Genomic DNA, 16,370 nt, shown 5'->3' with positions numbered 1-16,370 from the left:
GGGCGCAAAGTACAGTAGTTTACCTTGTGCAATTTCCGGGTTTAATCAGCTGACAAGCAAATACTAAAAAAAAAAGGCTTAAGTGCAAATTATTTTTCTCTTTCTTTTATTCAATTCAATTCAATTCAATTCAACTCAATTCAATTCAGTTCAATTCAATTCATTTAAAAAAGGAAACAGAATAAAAGGGGCACCCGGTGCGCCCCCCCCCCCCCCCTCCTCCTCCTCCTCCATCAACCAATGCCTCAAGTGCCTCTACGTCCTCAAGGCGTATGTCCCACCTCTCTGGTAAAACTAAAGGGTGATAACAATGAATGGGTCAGCGGATAGAGCTGTGGCAACAATAAAGGGGCGCGTCCCAAGGGAAAGAAGACGTTATAACCATTTACTTACTTAACCTTAAAGAATGTGGGTCTTACTTACTTAACCTTAAAGAAAGTAGAAATGAATACGCTACTCCTCAATGCCTTATAAAGCCCTTGGTTGACACGAAACAAGAAATGCCATATGGGATGTGGATCAATATTTCAAAAGCTACATAACTAACTTAGGGTATAAACAATCGCTGATGATGTCGGGCGAATCTCATTCAAATGAGACATCGATATCAACTCCCTCCATCTCCTTCCGGTACCACTCGTCAAATATTTCGTTTTGTGCCACGGTGAAATAATCCTTCCATCGCCCTTTTTGACCTGTGCGGAAAGAGAAACGAAGATGATTAGACCCACTTATATTAACACATCACCATTCCTCTTCTTTCAGACGGTAACTGTTGTTATCCCATGATTGTTGTTAAAAGTCATAATCATACTACATTGTTACACTGTGAAACTCTTGGCTATGATTTCTATATTTCGAGGTAGCGCAGACAGGTAACCTTATATCACATTAGTGACAACCTCCTGGCTTCGGATAAAACAACTTACAAAGCAGACCCTTTAATGAGGGACTGACCTTTTAATTTTTTTTTTAATTGATCTATCTTTTTTTCTTTTTTTCTTTTTTTTTTTTGGGGGGGGGGGGCATTAAGGTGAGGCTCACAGAATCCAGGAAAGAACTAGTCTCATCATAAATCTTTCCTGTGCGTTTGCAAGAGACTATTTGTTTAATGCATTTATATCATAAGATTTTACATATTTATTTTTCTTCTGCCAGCCTCAAGCCTATCCTTTACATTTTGATTGCATATTGATCCCTTTCCAACGTTCTATCCGCCATTCTATTCGAAAAGCAAAGACCAGTGTACAATCCAATCACCACCATCTACTACAAATATACAAATCGCTGGATATAATGATGTAAACATCGTTTGAGGTCACTTTCCTTTCGAATGTATAATACTCCACACTTGATCTAATCCACTTTGACACAGCCATCAGCATTCCGTTGATTTTATTGTAAGCTATAGGACTGTGTTATACGCAGTAACTCTTATAGAGACTCTGCAATCAGTGGATTGGTTTGCAGATGATTACGACAAGAGACCTAGTGGGTGAAACTTGAAATTAAAATCATCAATGTTACTTACTCATAGCACTAACTTACAACAGCTCTATCACATGTGGTTCAAAGGAAGTCTTTAAAAGATTCCTTAATTTGTTGGTTTCAGGCCCCTTTGATTCGGAGGGGAGGGAAGGTGTGGAGTCATTGTGCCCATTTGAATAAATTAAGATCCTTTAACCTTAGACACGCTACCTGTTATGCCAGGTTTGGGGAAATACTTCCTGTTATGGGCATGATAACGTTTCAAGAAGAGGCTGACATGTACAGTAATTTACACACTACTTATGCCAAACGACGGACGATGAATTAATGATCGCAATAGCTCACTTTGAGCCTTTGGATCAGATGGGCTAATAAACTTCACTAGCATAACGTGGGATAATAATTATGACACTATGATTCACATCTATGCCACTTCAAATATTTCGTAAATCTGCATGAATGCTGCACCAATGAATATCAGGGTATGTAATTACACAGGTTCTATCAGAGACTGACTTGATATTCGAAAAATTGTTGAGATGCATTACCTTTGAAGACAAATTGCAGTCTCACTGACTCGTTTTGCTTCTCTGTTTGTTCAGTAGCTTTCCCCTCATAGTTCTTTTTCATCTTTGATAGAGAGCTGTTTTCAAGGACTCGCTGCAAGACTTCATCTGAGAGAGTGCGTCCGATGTGAGCAGCCACCATTTTGATGTGTTTCACAGGATCCTAAAAAAAGAGAAGAAAATTGTCTTTATTTCTCATATGCGGATCTTATTTTAATAAGCTGTATATGGCATGTTGAATGTACGTCGGCTTCCTCGTCTCACGACCCTTTCGTCCTGTGTTTATCTGCTCCGGTTTGCATGGATGTTGCTGTGTCTGTGTATGTGTTTGTTTGAATGTATGTGTATGTGTGTGTGTGTGTGTGTGCGTGTGTCATCTTGTCCAAATGCTTTACTTGATTTTCGACATTACAACACGGGGCTTAATGTGTCCGGTCTCGTGGGCCTTGTTCCGGGGCCTTGTTCCGGGGCTTTGTTCCGGGGCTTTGTTCCGGGGCCTTGTTTGCTTAGTGTCGGACTCATGGGCTGTATGATTCGTGGGCCATATGATTTATGGGTGTCCAATTCGTGACGTGCACCCACATGATCGGCTCTTACATCTATGAAATGTTTATATTTGCTCACGGTTTGCCGTATATTTCTCTCTGAGACATAAAGTCAGGTATGCAATCATCATATCCGTCGTCCTTTCCCGGCCTCTCATATAGGAACAGATTTTGCTCTTTCCTCCCACCGGTGATAAACTTTTCATAATTAAACTCCCTGCGCTTGCTGACAAACCTGCAAGATGTCCTCGTAGAACACAAAGAGCAAGTTATCCTCTTGTCGGATTTCCAAGAATTCTTTTACATGGCTTGACCACTTTCCGTACTGAGGATCTGTTGGAGACAAAAAGAAAAAGGAGAAAAAATGTCACTTATCTTAACAATAGCTTCAAGGGATAGGATAGTGCTGGTTGACGGTAGAATTCAGCTTTCAACTTTTTTTGCAAGATACTTAGAAACCACTTTATGAAATGTTAAAAAGCATACAATTCTAAGACGAATTCAAATATTATTCGATGAAATTTGGTTTGAAATGGCTTGGACATCAAAATAAGAGGTCCTATTAAAAGATGGGTCCCACCTTCTATTAGGATCACTTTGTTTTGGATATCTCAGTCATTTCAAAACCAATTTTCATCAAATGAACTTTAAATTTCTTTTGTAATTATACGCACTTTCATATTTTAAGAGGTTTCTCATTATTCTCAAAAAATCATCATCAAAAAAAAAAAATGTTGGAAACCTGAGGCCCTATCTCAACCAAAACTTCACCATCCCTTTCAAATGAGCAAAATCAACAACAACAACAACATCATCATCATCAGTTAAGTTTTTATGTTCCATTGTACAGAGTTTCTAAAAAAAAAAAATCTACTTTTGAAACTTTCACATTGTATCTCTTTTCTTCTTCAAAATAAAGACCAAGGTCTCCCGAGTTGCAATCCCTGGAGTTGTCAAAAAACATATTTTCAAAAGTAAATGGTGTAATAACGCTTGTAATATATTTATTATTTCACAAGACCTTTGTACCTGCTTTTTACCTATATGTATTTTCCTTTTCCTTCTCTAATGAATAATAGAGATTCGTGTGTGTTTTTTTTTTTTTTTTTTTTTTTTGGGGGGGGGGGTTGGTCAGTTCCCAACATCTTAAAGGAGTGCGTGTGACAGTGTTGGTGACGGCGAGATAAATGGGATGTCTCCGTTATCGCTTCAAAGCTTCTAAGGTGAAACATTCGCTAGAGCTGAAATCATTTGGGTTCTTTTTTTTTTTAATCAAATTCGTCCTTACTTGATGAGATGAAATGTTCAAACAGTCTGTTCCATGTCAGTGGGATTTCGGCCGGATAATCTTTGGTAAAGTTGAAAAACGATACTGCAGTATCCTTGGGGTTGCGTGCGATGTATATCATCTGATTTCATTTTCAGGGAGATGATCAAAACAAATGAGAATGTAACTTTTTACAAACCTTCTTCAAAGCATCCTTTTAAAAATGAGAATCGTGAAATGTGAAATGATTGCAATTACTCCATGAGATGAGATGCATCAATTGTCATTCTGAACGCGACAACATTAAAGTCACTCTCATCTGTGCATTTAAGCTCATTGAATTACCACTAAATTATGGATTAATTAGTGTCTATTTGAGGCGAATGCATTTCGAAACTTTTCCAATGAACAAACGATGGCTATAAGTATCAGAAGTTATAGCAATGTAAAGACATCGACAGTGTTGCTATTGATATGTAAGTCAATTTGTCTCCCTCTAAATGAAATTGTTAAGATCGCAACTGCTGATGTGTAATTTGAAATATTACAAATCATATATTTTATTTGTATAGAGAGACAAATTAAAGGAAATTCACAACACAACCTTCACCCCTCCAGATTGAAATATTCTCTTGCTTTCAGGATGGGACATGTTATTACACTGCGAATTTAAGCCATGGTTCATGGGTAAATTTGTCCTATTATTGCTGCAGGCCACTCCTTGAGTCTTTACGTAATATTTTTGTATCAAAAATAGTGCAAAAAGCAAGCCCTGCCTGTAATGCACACACAAATTACCTTGGCCTTCGTTAATAAGTCCTGTGGCATGTATTTCAGTCTGAGATGAGTTTGGATGACTCTCGGTGAGGGCGCTTTCTTTATCTTCTCCATGAATGGCGTCATGTCCGGAGGATTCTGTTCTTCCTCGTCCTTAGTGTCCGGCAGTTTTTGGTCCAGGTCGATCATTTCAATCAGAGTAGAGCTGGAAGAGCGGTCAATTTTCTCTGGGTAGCCGTCCGAGAGGATGAGACCAACAATTTCCAACATCCAATGGGTTCCTTTTATTGCACAAATAGAGAATCTTGTTGTGTTTGTGCTCGTGTATATGGTTGCATTTCGTCTGCGTGTTGGGCTGGGGGTCGATCCGTTTTCAAGATGAGGGGGGGGGGCATATTTGGAGGACACCTTTTATTACGATTGCTCTTTTTTGGTATCTCAGCCATTTCAAAACAAATTTTTCATCAAATAACGTTGATTTCCTTGTGGAATTACATACTCTTTCATATTTCATGAGAGTTTTCTCATTATCTCATCAAAAAATGTTATAAACCTTAAGTTAGATTTCAGCCAAAACTATACGATCCCTTTAAGTTTATACTGTGAGTCTGTACTTATGACAAAGTAAATGACTCTTGAGATAAAAGCATTATCACGAATATCTATATTGATTTACTACACTTAGTAATAACAAGATGTGTAATTACAGCTGCACTGACTGACTTGACTACCTGTTGCTGCTTTCGAACACCAATGGTTAAACTTCCACGTACTTTCTACAAAAATGACTCATTAACCTATGCAAATCCTACACACAATAATCGTCGTCTTTGTGAACGCCCCCCCCCCCAAAAAAAAAAACACAAAAAAACATTCGCATTCCATGATTATACCTTTATTTCGCTTGTTCGAAATAAATGTCAAGGTATTTCTCACCCGCTTTTGGATAGGTTACAATCCATACGTCGTCGTGACGAACTTCAAATGTTCTCAGAGCCTCGACACTGGAGTCCAACACCAGATTAGAATAATAAATTCCATCGTAATCATGGAAACCTCGGATGTCTGCCAGGTGTGGACCTTCGGCCATCATGAAAACCGTAAAATTCCTAAATAATGAAAAGTGAAATCGTAATACAATGTATTTTGCTAGTTAAAGGGTGGTTCAAATTCAAATGATTTTATTTCCATATAAAGTAATACAAAGCAATATACACAACGCTTACATGAGTACATAATATTTTAAGGAACTTTAATCACATAGCTTCAACAAAACATGGATATAATTATATTGATATCAACTTTTTTTAGATAATTTTTTTTTTTAGATTAAAATAATGAGCAGGAGACATTAATGACGCAGCTTCATAGCAATTTAGGGAGCTAAGATTTTGTGCTGCCCACTGCAGAGAAAATTGACCGATCTTCCAGCTCTACTCTTATTGAAATGATCGACCTGGACCAAAAACTGCTGGGCACTAAGGAGGAGGAAGAAAAGAATCCTCCGGACATGACACCATTCCAACGGCGTAGCCAGGATTTCATCTTAGGGGGGGCGGTTAGTCTGCGAGGGAGCGAAGCGACCGAGCCCGAGCGAGCGGAGCGAGCGAGGGGGGGAGGGGGGGGGGGGAGGGTTTGGGAGGGGGGTGTCCCCCCTCCCACGATAAGAACTTTTTGCATTTTGATGTTGCAAATGGTGCAATTTGATGCATGTTTTTGCGCGTTTTATCGACGTGAAACAGTCCCACTTGTTTAAGATAGCAGTATATTTTAGTGTAGATTATTATTGAACAATTTGCCTATAAAATGGTATAATTCATATTCTTTTCACTGAATATCATGAACGCGACTGAACCCGAGCGAGCGGAGGGAGCGAGGGGGTAGGGGAGGGTGTGGGAGGGGGGTTTCCCCCCTCCCACGGTGAGAACTTTTTACATTTTGATTTTGCAAATCGTGCAATTTGATGCATGTATTTGCTTGTTTTAACGACGTGAAACAGTCCCACTTGTTTAAGATTGCAGTATATTTTAGAGTAGATTATCATTGAACAATTTGCCTATAAAATGGTATAATTCCAATACACTTCTTGTATTAATTCTTTTCACTGAATATCATGAACGCGACTGAACCCGAGCGAGCGGAGCGAGCGAGGGGGTAGGGGAGGGTGTGGGAGGGGGGTTTCCCCCCTCCCACGGTGAGAACTTTTTACATTTTGATTTTGCAAATGGTGCAATTTGATGCATGTTTTAACGACGTGAAACAGTCCCACTTGTTTAAGATTGCAGTATATTTTATATCATGAACGCGACTGAACCCGAGCGAGCGGAGCGAGCGAGGGGGAGGGGAGGGTGTGGGAGGGGGGTGTCCCCCCTCCCACGATAAGAACTTTTGCATTTTGATGTTGCAAATGGTGCAATTTGATGCATGTTTTTGCGCGTTTTATTGACGTGAAACAGTCCCTCTTGTTAAAGGTAGCAGTATATTTTAGTGTAGATTATTATTGAACAATTTGCCTATAAAATGGTATAATTCAAATACACTTCTTGTATTAATTCTTTTCACTGAATATCATGAACGCGACTGAACCCGAGCGAGCGGAGCGAGCGGAGCGAACGAGGGGGTAGGGGAGGGTAAGAGGGGAACCCCCCTCCCACGGTGAGAACTTTTTACATTTTGATTTTGCAAATGGTGCAATTTGATGCATGGATTTGCGTGTTTTAACGACGTGAAATAGTCCCACTTGTTTAAGATTGCAGTATATTTTAGTGTAGATTATTATTGAACAATTTGCCTATAAAATGGTATAATTCCAATACACTTCTTGTATTAATTCTTTTCACTGAATATCATGAACGCGACTGAACCCGAGCGAGCGGAGCGAGCGGAGCGAGAGAGGGGGTAGGGGAGGGTGTGGGAGGGGGGTTTCCCCCCTCCCACGGTGAGAAGTTTTTACATTTTGGTTTTGCAAATAGTGCAATTTGATGCATGTTTTTGCGTGTTTTAACGACGTGAAACAGTCCCACTTGTTTTAGATTGCAGTATATTTTAGTGTAGATTATTATTGAACAATTTGCCTATAAAATGGTATAATTCAAATACACTTCTTGTATTAATTCTTTTCACTGAATATCATGAACGCGACTGAACCCGAGCGAGCGGAGCCAACGAGGGGGGAGGGGAGGGTGTGGGAGGGGGGTTCCCCCCCCCCACGGTAAGAACTTTTTGCATTTTGATTTTGCAATGGTGCAATTTGATGCATGTTTTTGCGCGTTTTATCGACGTGAAACAGTCCCACTTGTTTAAGGTAGCAGTATATTTTAGTGTAGATTATTATTGAACAATTTGCCTATAAAATGGTATAATTTAGATACACTTCTTGTATTAATTCTTTTCACTGTATATCACGAACTCGACTGAACCCGAGCGAGCGGAGCGAGCGAGGGGGTAGGGGAGGGTGTGGGAGGGGGTGTCCCCCCCCCCCCCCTCCTACGGTGAGAACTTTTTGCATTTTGATGTTGCAAATGGTGCAATTTGATGCATGTTTTTGCGTGTTTTAACGAGTTGAAACAGTCCCACTTGTTTAAGGTTGCCTTATATTTTATTGTAGATTATTATTGAACAATTTGCCTATAAAACAGTATAATTCAAACACACTAGTCTTCTTGTATTAATTCTTACACTGAATATCATGAACGCTGTCTGTTCAGCAATCAAACAGAAAAAGCATGCACACGAGGGTGTAGATAGGGGCATATCCCCTCCCACACGAAGGTGATTTTGCGTTTTCAGACCTGAAATTCAGCGATCTGGTGCAAATTTTTGGTGCAACACTTTTTCATCGAAGTGTTAAAATCACGGAATTTAGTTCTTATTCCGAATGTGCACCATCTGTGCGTATGTATAAAGTCTAGTGAGATAGAACTTAGGGGAAGGGGGATTCCCCCTCCCGCTCGCGGAGCTTTTGCGTTTTTAGAATTGAAATAAAGCGATCTTGGTATAGCCACAGTCTACTTCTTTGCATGGCGGGGGGGGGGGGGGGGGGGGGACAGGAAGAAGGCGTTGGCGAGTGTTATCTCCACTCTTCCCTTCCGATGGAGCTTGTATCTTTTTAAGGCTGAAATTGAGATATCTCGTATACGCATAATAAGCATATTTGATGGAATCAACATTTGGGTAATCAAAAAAAAAAAATGATGGGGGGGGGGGGCTGAGGGAGGAAAGGGTCGATTAAAAGGGGAAATTCCCCTTATACATGAGGGAACCTTCAGTTTTCGGAATATTAGTGAAAAGTCTTGTGCACTCAGAATTATTCAGAATTTTTTTTAATCTAAAAAGTGTACTTAGCTAGGGAAAGCGGCAAAGAGGGGGAGGGTTTGGGAGGGGGTATCCCCCTCCCAAGCACGAGAGATTTTGCATATTTTGAATTGAAATTCAACGATCTGGTGCACTCTTTGAGTGAAATATTCAAAAAAATTTATCTTATTTGATGAAAGGTTGCAAAGGAGACCCGCTTCATGTGCATGCATACAGTATACACGCATTTTTTTTTTTCCGCCTCCCAACTCCTCGGTCCAAATCTTAGGGGGGGCGACCGCCCCCATCGCCCCCCCCCCCCCCCTGGCTACGCCAGTGCACCATTCATGGATATTAGAAAAGATAAAGATTCTCACAGAATCATGACGTGCCCTATATGTTCTCTACACTAATTCGATCGAAATACTCAAAACGAAACATTGCTTCGTTCGGCATAGCATGTAGCATACACACTTAATGCTGAACTTCAATAATTTTCAACTTTGTCAAATTTGGTATGTCTACACAGGAAACTTTACACCTGATACAGAGAGCGAGAAATTATGTCTAAAATTAAGCAAAAATGTGTCTTCGAATGACCGATATTCACTGAGAATACTGGGTTGATTTCTATGACGTCAAAATGTATTAATGTTGAACACACTCTCCGCCGCACCAATCAGCTGCGCGCTTCAAAGGCCAGCGTGTGCGCGCTTTGATTCCTATGCAATTTGTGCATAATAGCTCTATCCAAAACTATCCCAAATTAAGTTTGCGTTTGTAAATCGGAGGAAAATAAAAGTCATGATTTGTTTGGTTTTTTTTTTTCAATCTTATAAACAAGAAGAGGCATCCATAGGAATAGAGGATCAACTGCTTGTCTAAATGTAGCTTTCCCAGGTAAAATTTCATCTCAATTAATCCGAAATGTAGGTTCAATACATTACGCACGACATTTTTTTTTTTTTTGCGAAAATGGATAGTGAAACAATATATTTCAGAGTTCTTGTGACAGATTGATCCCCCAATCGTTTTGCGATCTGTGTTACTGAACTCACGCCACATAAACGTATATGACTGATTTTACAGCTCAGTGAACCACCTACCAGGAATCACATATAGGCCGTTGTGAAAATATAAATTTGACTTGCTACCTCATCATATCGTAGGACTATAGGGAGCTTTAGAGTTTCGCGGACTTTCACAGGAAAATAAGACTGTTCTGCGCATGCACGAAATTGCTTATCAAGATCAATCTTGCGTTGTCCGAGTTTTCATGGTCGGTTCTGAGCCACCACGCCCGCTCAAATTCATGACGCAGAGAGCTATCTTGATGCAATGAACAAAATGATTATAGAGGCGCCATTTACTTTGTATAAATTGCGTCCTCGCGTGATCTTAAGCTACTTTGCATCACGACTCAGGGAGAGAGGAGAACGCCCAACGTAACCGTCGTCTAAACGTACGCGTCGCAAAAAAGCTCCCTATGATATTCCGCCACGGAAGCACTTAGATGGGTGCACAAAATGAAGGTTAAAATTCAACTTTTTAATTTTCTAAGTCGCAGTAAACCTGCAAAAGTACAATATTCGAGTTTAGTCTGTTCAAACCTTTATGTAAGAGGTATATGATTTGCCTAATTTAGGACTCCCACTGGAGTTCCAATTTAAAGTACTTTTGAGAAACAATAGTAAAGATATCTATCCTACCATGCTGTACGCTAAGGAAAACTATGTCAATTTGCCAGAGCAGCAGGTAACGAGGTGAGTTTTGGGGCCGCCCTATGTTGTTGTTGTTGTTGTTGTTGTTTTTATCGATGATGATTTTAACCCTGCTAACCCAGGTGCTGAATCTGAATATCATTGCTGTAACCCTTTCATCCTTGAGAGATATGAGACATTTAAGACGGCTGCCAAAATCAATTGTGTGTTCAATTCCCTGAATTCCCTGAATATTTTTTAAGCACAATTCCTTTCCACAATTTTAGAGACCATTTCGAGTATCTTAAAACGGCTTCCAGGTTGCAAAAAGGGAAAAGTCATGCATGAGTGAACACAGTAAATTCTGTCATTCAAGACACAAAGTAAAAATTGCAAAAATTGACATTTTGTCGTTCATTTGCCAACGCCCTTCAAGATAGCAATGATAACAAAATACCAGTTTAACACAATGAGAGACATGAATATAATAGCAAAAATAAGTTTTCGTCCCATTGTATCTCTTTATATCCTCAAACACAAACAAAATGGGGAAACTAAAGGGGAAAAATCGGAGTTTGATGTCGAATCTAAACTTCAAAATGACACAGGGAGTAAGCCGCAAAGGTGATAAAATGGGCAGACTTTCTTTATTTCATTCTATTGATTTAGGAATTTAAGAATTCATGACACAAATTCAAGAACCAAGTATCATTTTCAATGTTCTTAATTTGAAATAACATGTGAAATTTCCACAACTTTAATTAATATTGCCTCTTTCATGCCATTTGAATTTGGATTTGACAGAAGATTCTTATTTTATCTCTATTATTTTTTCGCCTTTCTTTATCTTTGCAGACTACAAAGTCATTATAGAGATCATAAGATGATTTTTGAAACTTGATTTGTATTTTTTGTTGTTTTGAATCGTCTTTTGTTGTCATTGTCACATGGAAGAGCACAAATACGCATGAATGACAACTTGTCCATTTTTGCAATTTTTACTTTTGTGCTTTGGAAGAGAAAAACGAATGTGTTCACTCATGCGTAAAGTTTGTCTTTTCATTGACCTACCAGGTTGATAGCCCATTAAATTACCTTTGACATGGTATATAAAGCATTAATATTTAGCTTAATTTTCTATGAGAAATATGAACTTGAAAAAGTGTTTATTTTCTTTTTTTGCTGAGTATATATATATATATATATGTATATATATAATACATATGTATAGGCCTATATATCTATATCAAATATAATCTATATATTTGTATATATTATGTATACATGTCTCTCTCTCTCTCTAATTTATATATATATATATATATATATATATATATATATATATATATTTATATATATTTACCTTACTGAGCTACTATAAAACGCACATACACACCTAACTACTGCACGGCTACCTCCACCCATCATCACTAAATGTTTCCCGCAACCGATTACCAACTGATTTCCGGCTCACAACCAGCCAAAATGTAATTTACACATCACATCTCCTGATAAAGGGCAGGGCCCGAAAGCTTGAGAATAAAAATCGAACTGTGAGGATTCAAGCTACGTCTATCGTCTCATCCTTTCTCTCACCTACACACTACTGAGATGCGACGGCCCAGGGGTTTAGCAACTGAAAACACACCTTGCTAACATCTTATACAGTAAAAGGCGAAGTTGTTGTTGTTGTCGGGGCCTTATGTATTTCCTGTTTTATTCCGGCGTTGCTGGTTTGTCTATCTCCTCCCGAGCCGTCGGCTCCGGGCCCCCGAGACCGGTGCCGTCGGCAGCGGGAGGGTCTCCTACGTGCCTTGGACCGGGTTTCGTCCGAGTCTTTCCAGATAAATTGAAAATTGCTCGTGTAACCCCTGTGTTTAAAAATGGTGACAAATGTGAATTGTCAAATTACAGACCAATTTCAGTGCTTCCTTGTTTTTCGAAAATTTTGGAAAGGATTGTCTACAACCGTGCTGTTAAGTTTCTTGATCAAAATGATATTGTGGGTAGTTATCAGTACGGCTTTCGCAGCAACTATTCAACTTCCATGGCCCTAACTGACATTGCGAATAAGATTGTTGATACGTTTGAGGAAAATTCCTTTCTAATTGGTGTTTTTGTTGACTTGTCAAAGGCCTTTGACACAATTAATCATAATATTATGTTAGCTAAACTTAAGCACTATGGTTTTAGAGGTGTAGCATACAATTGGTTTAAAAGCTACCTCTCCAATCGATACCAATGTACAAAATATAACAGTTGTATATCAGACTTAAAGAAGATATTATGTGGAGTTCCACAAGGGTCTTTATTAGGACGACTGTTGTTTATATTATACATAAATGACATTGGAAATGTTTCTAATTCCGATACCTCATCGTACATATTATATGCTGATGACACTAATATATTGTTCAGTGGTAAGGATCTTCCTTCTTTGCAAGATCAAGTAAATAGTAGCCTTTCAAAATTGTGTACATGGTTTCATGCAAATCGATTATCTGTTAACCCCCGCAAATGTAACTTTATTGTTTTTAGTAATCGTAACAAATCATACGACACTGATTTGTTAAAGTGGAATTGAATGATGTTCAAATTCCCAGGGTAGAGAAAACTAAATTTCTTGGTGTTATTTTAGATTCAAAATTAACATGGAAACCTCATATAAAAGAGACAGAGAAAAAAATGTCAAAGAGCATTGGTATTATATCCAGACTAAGCTACATGTTACCTACTGATGTATTACGGATGTTATACTCCACTCTTGTTTTGCCCTATTTGTCTTATTGCAACATGGTGTGGGGAAGTACTTTTCAGTCCAGTCTAAAGAAATTGACTTCAAAGCAAAATAAAATAGTAAGAGTTATACATGGAGCGAACCCGAAATCTAAAGCAGGCCCGTTATACTCAAAACTAAAATTGCTTTCTTTGAAAAATATCACCACCTATCAGCAATGTATTTTTGTATATCAGTGTGTCAACAAACTTATGCCTGACCATTTTGTTCAGTTGTTTGATATCAATCAGAATGTGCATAATTACAATACACGCTCCTCGTCATTAATGCATTTGCCCAGACCCAGAACCATGTAGACCGGGGGCCCAGAGCATTATTCAGCTGAAAAGGGTCACACTTTTTGATGGTCTCATCATACATGTATAAGGATGTGGCCAGGGGTCAATAAAATGAATTGCTGGCAAGTCACATCCTGTACCGTAAGCCTAGGGACCACAAAAAGGGACCCCGAAAAATGGATTTATTCAGCCGACAGTAGCCCCAAATTGCCCCACCCCCATAGGCCATACGTACAAACACACACAAACATTGATTTTATTCGTTATGTGCAAGGTGCAAGGTTAGTGCCAGGTTATGATCCTCAAATGTTTGGGTTTTTTTTGATAATTCTTTCTATGTCTTCTAGAGATATACGTCTGTATCTATTATGCTGTCATGACTATAAAAAATGAAGTTAATCTGCATTAGTATACACGTATAGGCCTATAATGACATGTATATGAAAGAGAAGGAGCGTTACAGAACAACCAAATCCAGTTATACTAGATAAAAAAATATGATACTTTTACTGCTTTAAACGAAAACACACATAGAAAGACACGTTAAAATGATCTGAAACAAAGAAACAGCATGATTTGAATTTGAATGAACACGTTTGGAATTTGACTGTCTTTCGCGAAATTTAATGACTGAAATACCCTTTTCGGCAAGTCAAGGCGAATTTGAATGAACGTAGGGTACCAGCCAATTTGAATTTTACAAAAGTGCGAAATTGGCTGGGAAAACCTAACTGGCTTTGATGTTTTGGGTATCTATGATGTAAACTAAGGCCTACTTCGATTGTAAAAGAAAAACAAATATGACTCTTTTCAGCTAAATGATGTCATAACAAGGAAAAGTAGAAATTACGCGGTGCGTAAAATATGTCCCCGCCGGAAGTAGCATTTAGTAGCAAAATGTACAATATCGGTTAAAAAATCAAGGTCAAAGGTCAAAGAAGTCAAAGGTCAATAATTCTGTGTAGAAGTTTTGAAGCCCTCACCTAGTGCCATCACAAAAAGCAAACGGAATCGAAATCGGGTTTTGATAGAAATGGCGAAGGAGTAGCATTTTGTAGCCAATTTACAATATAGGTCAAAAATCAAGGTCAAAGGTCAAAGAAGTCAAAGGCCAAAATTTTGTGTAGAAGTTTTGAAGCCCTCACCTAGTGCCATCACATAAAGAAAACGGAATCGAAATCGGGTTAGAAATGGCAAAGGAAGAGCATTTTGTAGCCAATGTACAATATAGGTCAAAAATCGAGGTCAAAGGTCAAAGAAGTCCAGGGTCAAAATTCTGTGTAGAAGTTTTGAAGCCCTCACCTACAGACTGTAGTGCCATCACATAAAGCAAACGGAAATGAAATTGGGTTAGAAATGGCAAAGGAGTAGCATTTTGAAGCAAAATGTACAAGGCAGGTCAAAAATCAAGGTCAAAGGTCAAAGAAGTCAAAGGTCAAAATTCTGTGTAGAAGTTTTGAAGCCCTCACCTAGTAACATCACATAAAGCACACGGAATCGAAATCGGGTTAGAAATGGCGAAGGAGTAGCATTTTGTAGCAAAATGTACAATATAGGTAAAAAATCAAGGTCAAAGGTCAAAGAAGTCAAAGGTCAAAATTCTGTGTAGAAGTCTTGAAGCCCTCACCTAGTGCCATCACATAAAGCAAACGGAATCGAAATCGGGTTAGAAATGGCGAAGGAGTAGCATTTTGTAGCCAATGTACAATATAGGTCAAAAATCAAGGTCAAAGGTCAAAGAAGTCAAAGGTCAAAATTCTGTGTAGAAGTTTTGAAGCCCTCACCTAGTGCCATCACATAAAGCAAACGGAATCGAAATCGGGTTAGAAATGGCGAAGGAGTAGCATTTTGAAGCAAAATGTACAATATAGGTCAAAGGTCAAGGTCAAAGGTCACAACTGAAATTCTGTGTAGAAGTTTCAAAGCTCCCATGTAGTGCTATCATATAAAGCAAACAGAATCAAAATTGGCTCATAAATGACAGAGAAGTAGCAAATTGAACATTTTGATCACACACGGACGCACAGACAGACAGACAGACGGACGGACAGACAGACGGACGGACACACGGACACACACACGTACGGAGCCCGTTTCATAGTCCCCTACTCGATAGGTACTTCTTCTAGTGCAAAAGAAATTAACCGTGTTTGGGGCTATACTGTCTGGGCCCCGTACAGGATAAAATAACTGGCTTTGGTATTTTGGATATCTCTGATGGGTACTACTTCCATTGCAAAAGAAATTAGTCGTGACCCTTTTCAGCTGAATGGAACTAATGTGTGTGTGTGTAGGGGTGCATTTTAGGGCTACTGTCTGGGGCCCAGTACAGGATAAAATAACAGGCCTTAGTATTTTGGATATCCCTGATGAGTATGCCTACTACTTCCGATTGCAAAAGAAAGTAGCCATGACCCTTTTCAGCTGAATAAAATCAATGTATGTGGGTGTGTGTGTGTGGGGGGGGGGGGCACTTTGGGGCTTCTGTCTGGGGCCCCGTACAGGATAGAATAGCTGGCTTTGGTGTTTTGGATATCTCTGATGAGTACTACTTAAATTGCAAAAGAAATTAGCCGTGACCCTTTTCAGCTGAATAAAATCAATGTGTGTGTGTGGGGGGGGGGGGGAGGGGGAGGAGAGAGGGGGCATTTTGGGCTAC

The 16,370-nt window shown here is 39.1% G+C and overlaps 1 protein-coding gene across 1 annotated transcript in view; it reads right to left on the bottom strand.

Annotated features, from left to right (window-relative positions):
- Positions 1 to 248: 248 nt before the first annotated feature.
- LOC140246733 (sulfotransferase 1B1-like) overlaps positions 249 to 16,370 on the bottom strand; it is a 36,108-nt gene continuing 19,986 nt past the window's right edge. The window contains exons 2-7 of the mRNA XM_072326075.1: positions 5,580 to 5,752; positions 4,665 to 4,924; positions 3,888 to 4,008; positions 2,835 to 2,932; positions 2,037 to 2,217; positions 249 to 695 (exon numbers count right to left, since the gene is read on the bottom strand). Of these exons, the coding sequence (XP_072182176.1) occupies positions 586 to 695; positions 2,037 to 2,217; positions 2,835 to 2,932; positions 3,888 to 4,008; positions 4,665 to 4,924; positions 5,580 to 5,752 (943 nt within the window). The 3' untranslated portion in view covers positions 249 to 585. The remainder of the gene's footprint in view (positions 696 to 2,036; positions 2,218 to 2,834; positions 2,933 to 3,887; positions 4,009 to 4,664; positions 4,925 to 5,579; positions 5,753 to 16,370) is intronic.

The sequence above is a fragment of the Diadema setosum genome, chromosome 1, assembly GCF_964275005.1.
Source record: "Diadema setosum chromosome 1, eeDiaSeto1, whole genome shotgun sequence".
Taxonomy (NCBI): domain Eukaryota; kingdom Metazoa; phylum Echinodermata; class Echinoidea; order Diadematoida; family Diadematidae; genus Diadema; species Diadema setosum.
The sequence above is the reverse complement of the archived record's forward strand: the minus strand, read 5'-3'. Positions and strand labels throughout refer to the sequence as shown.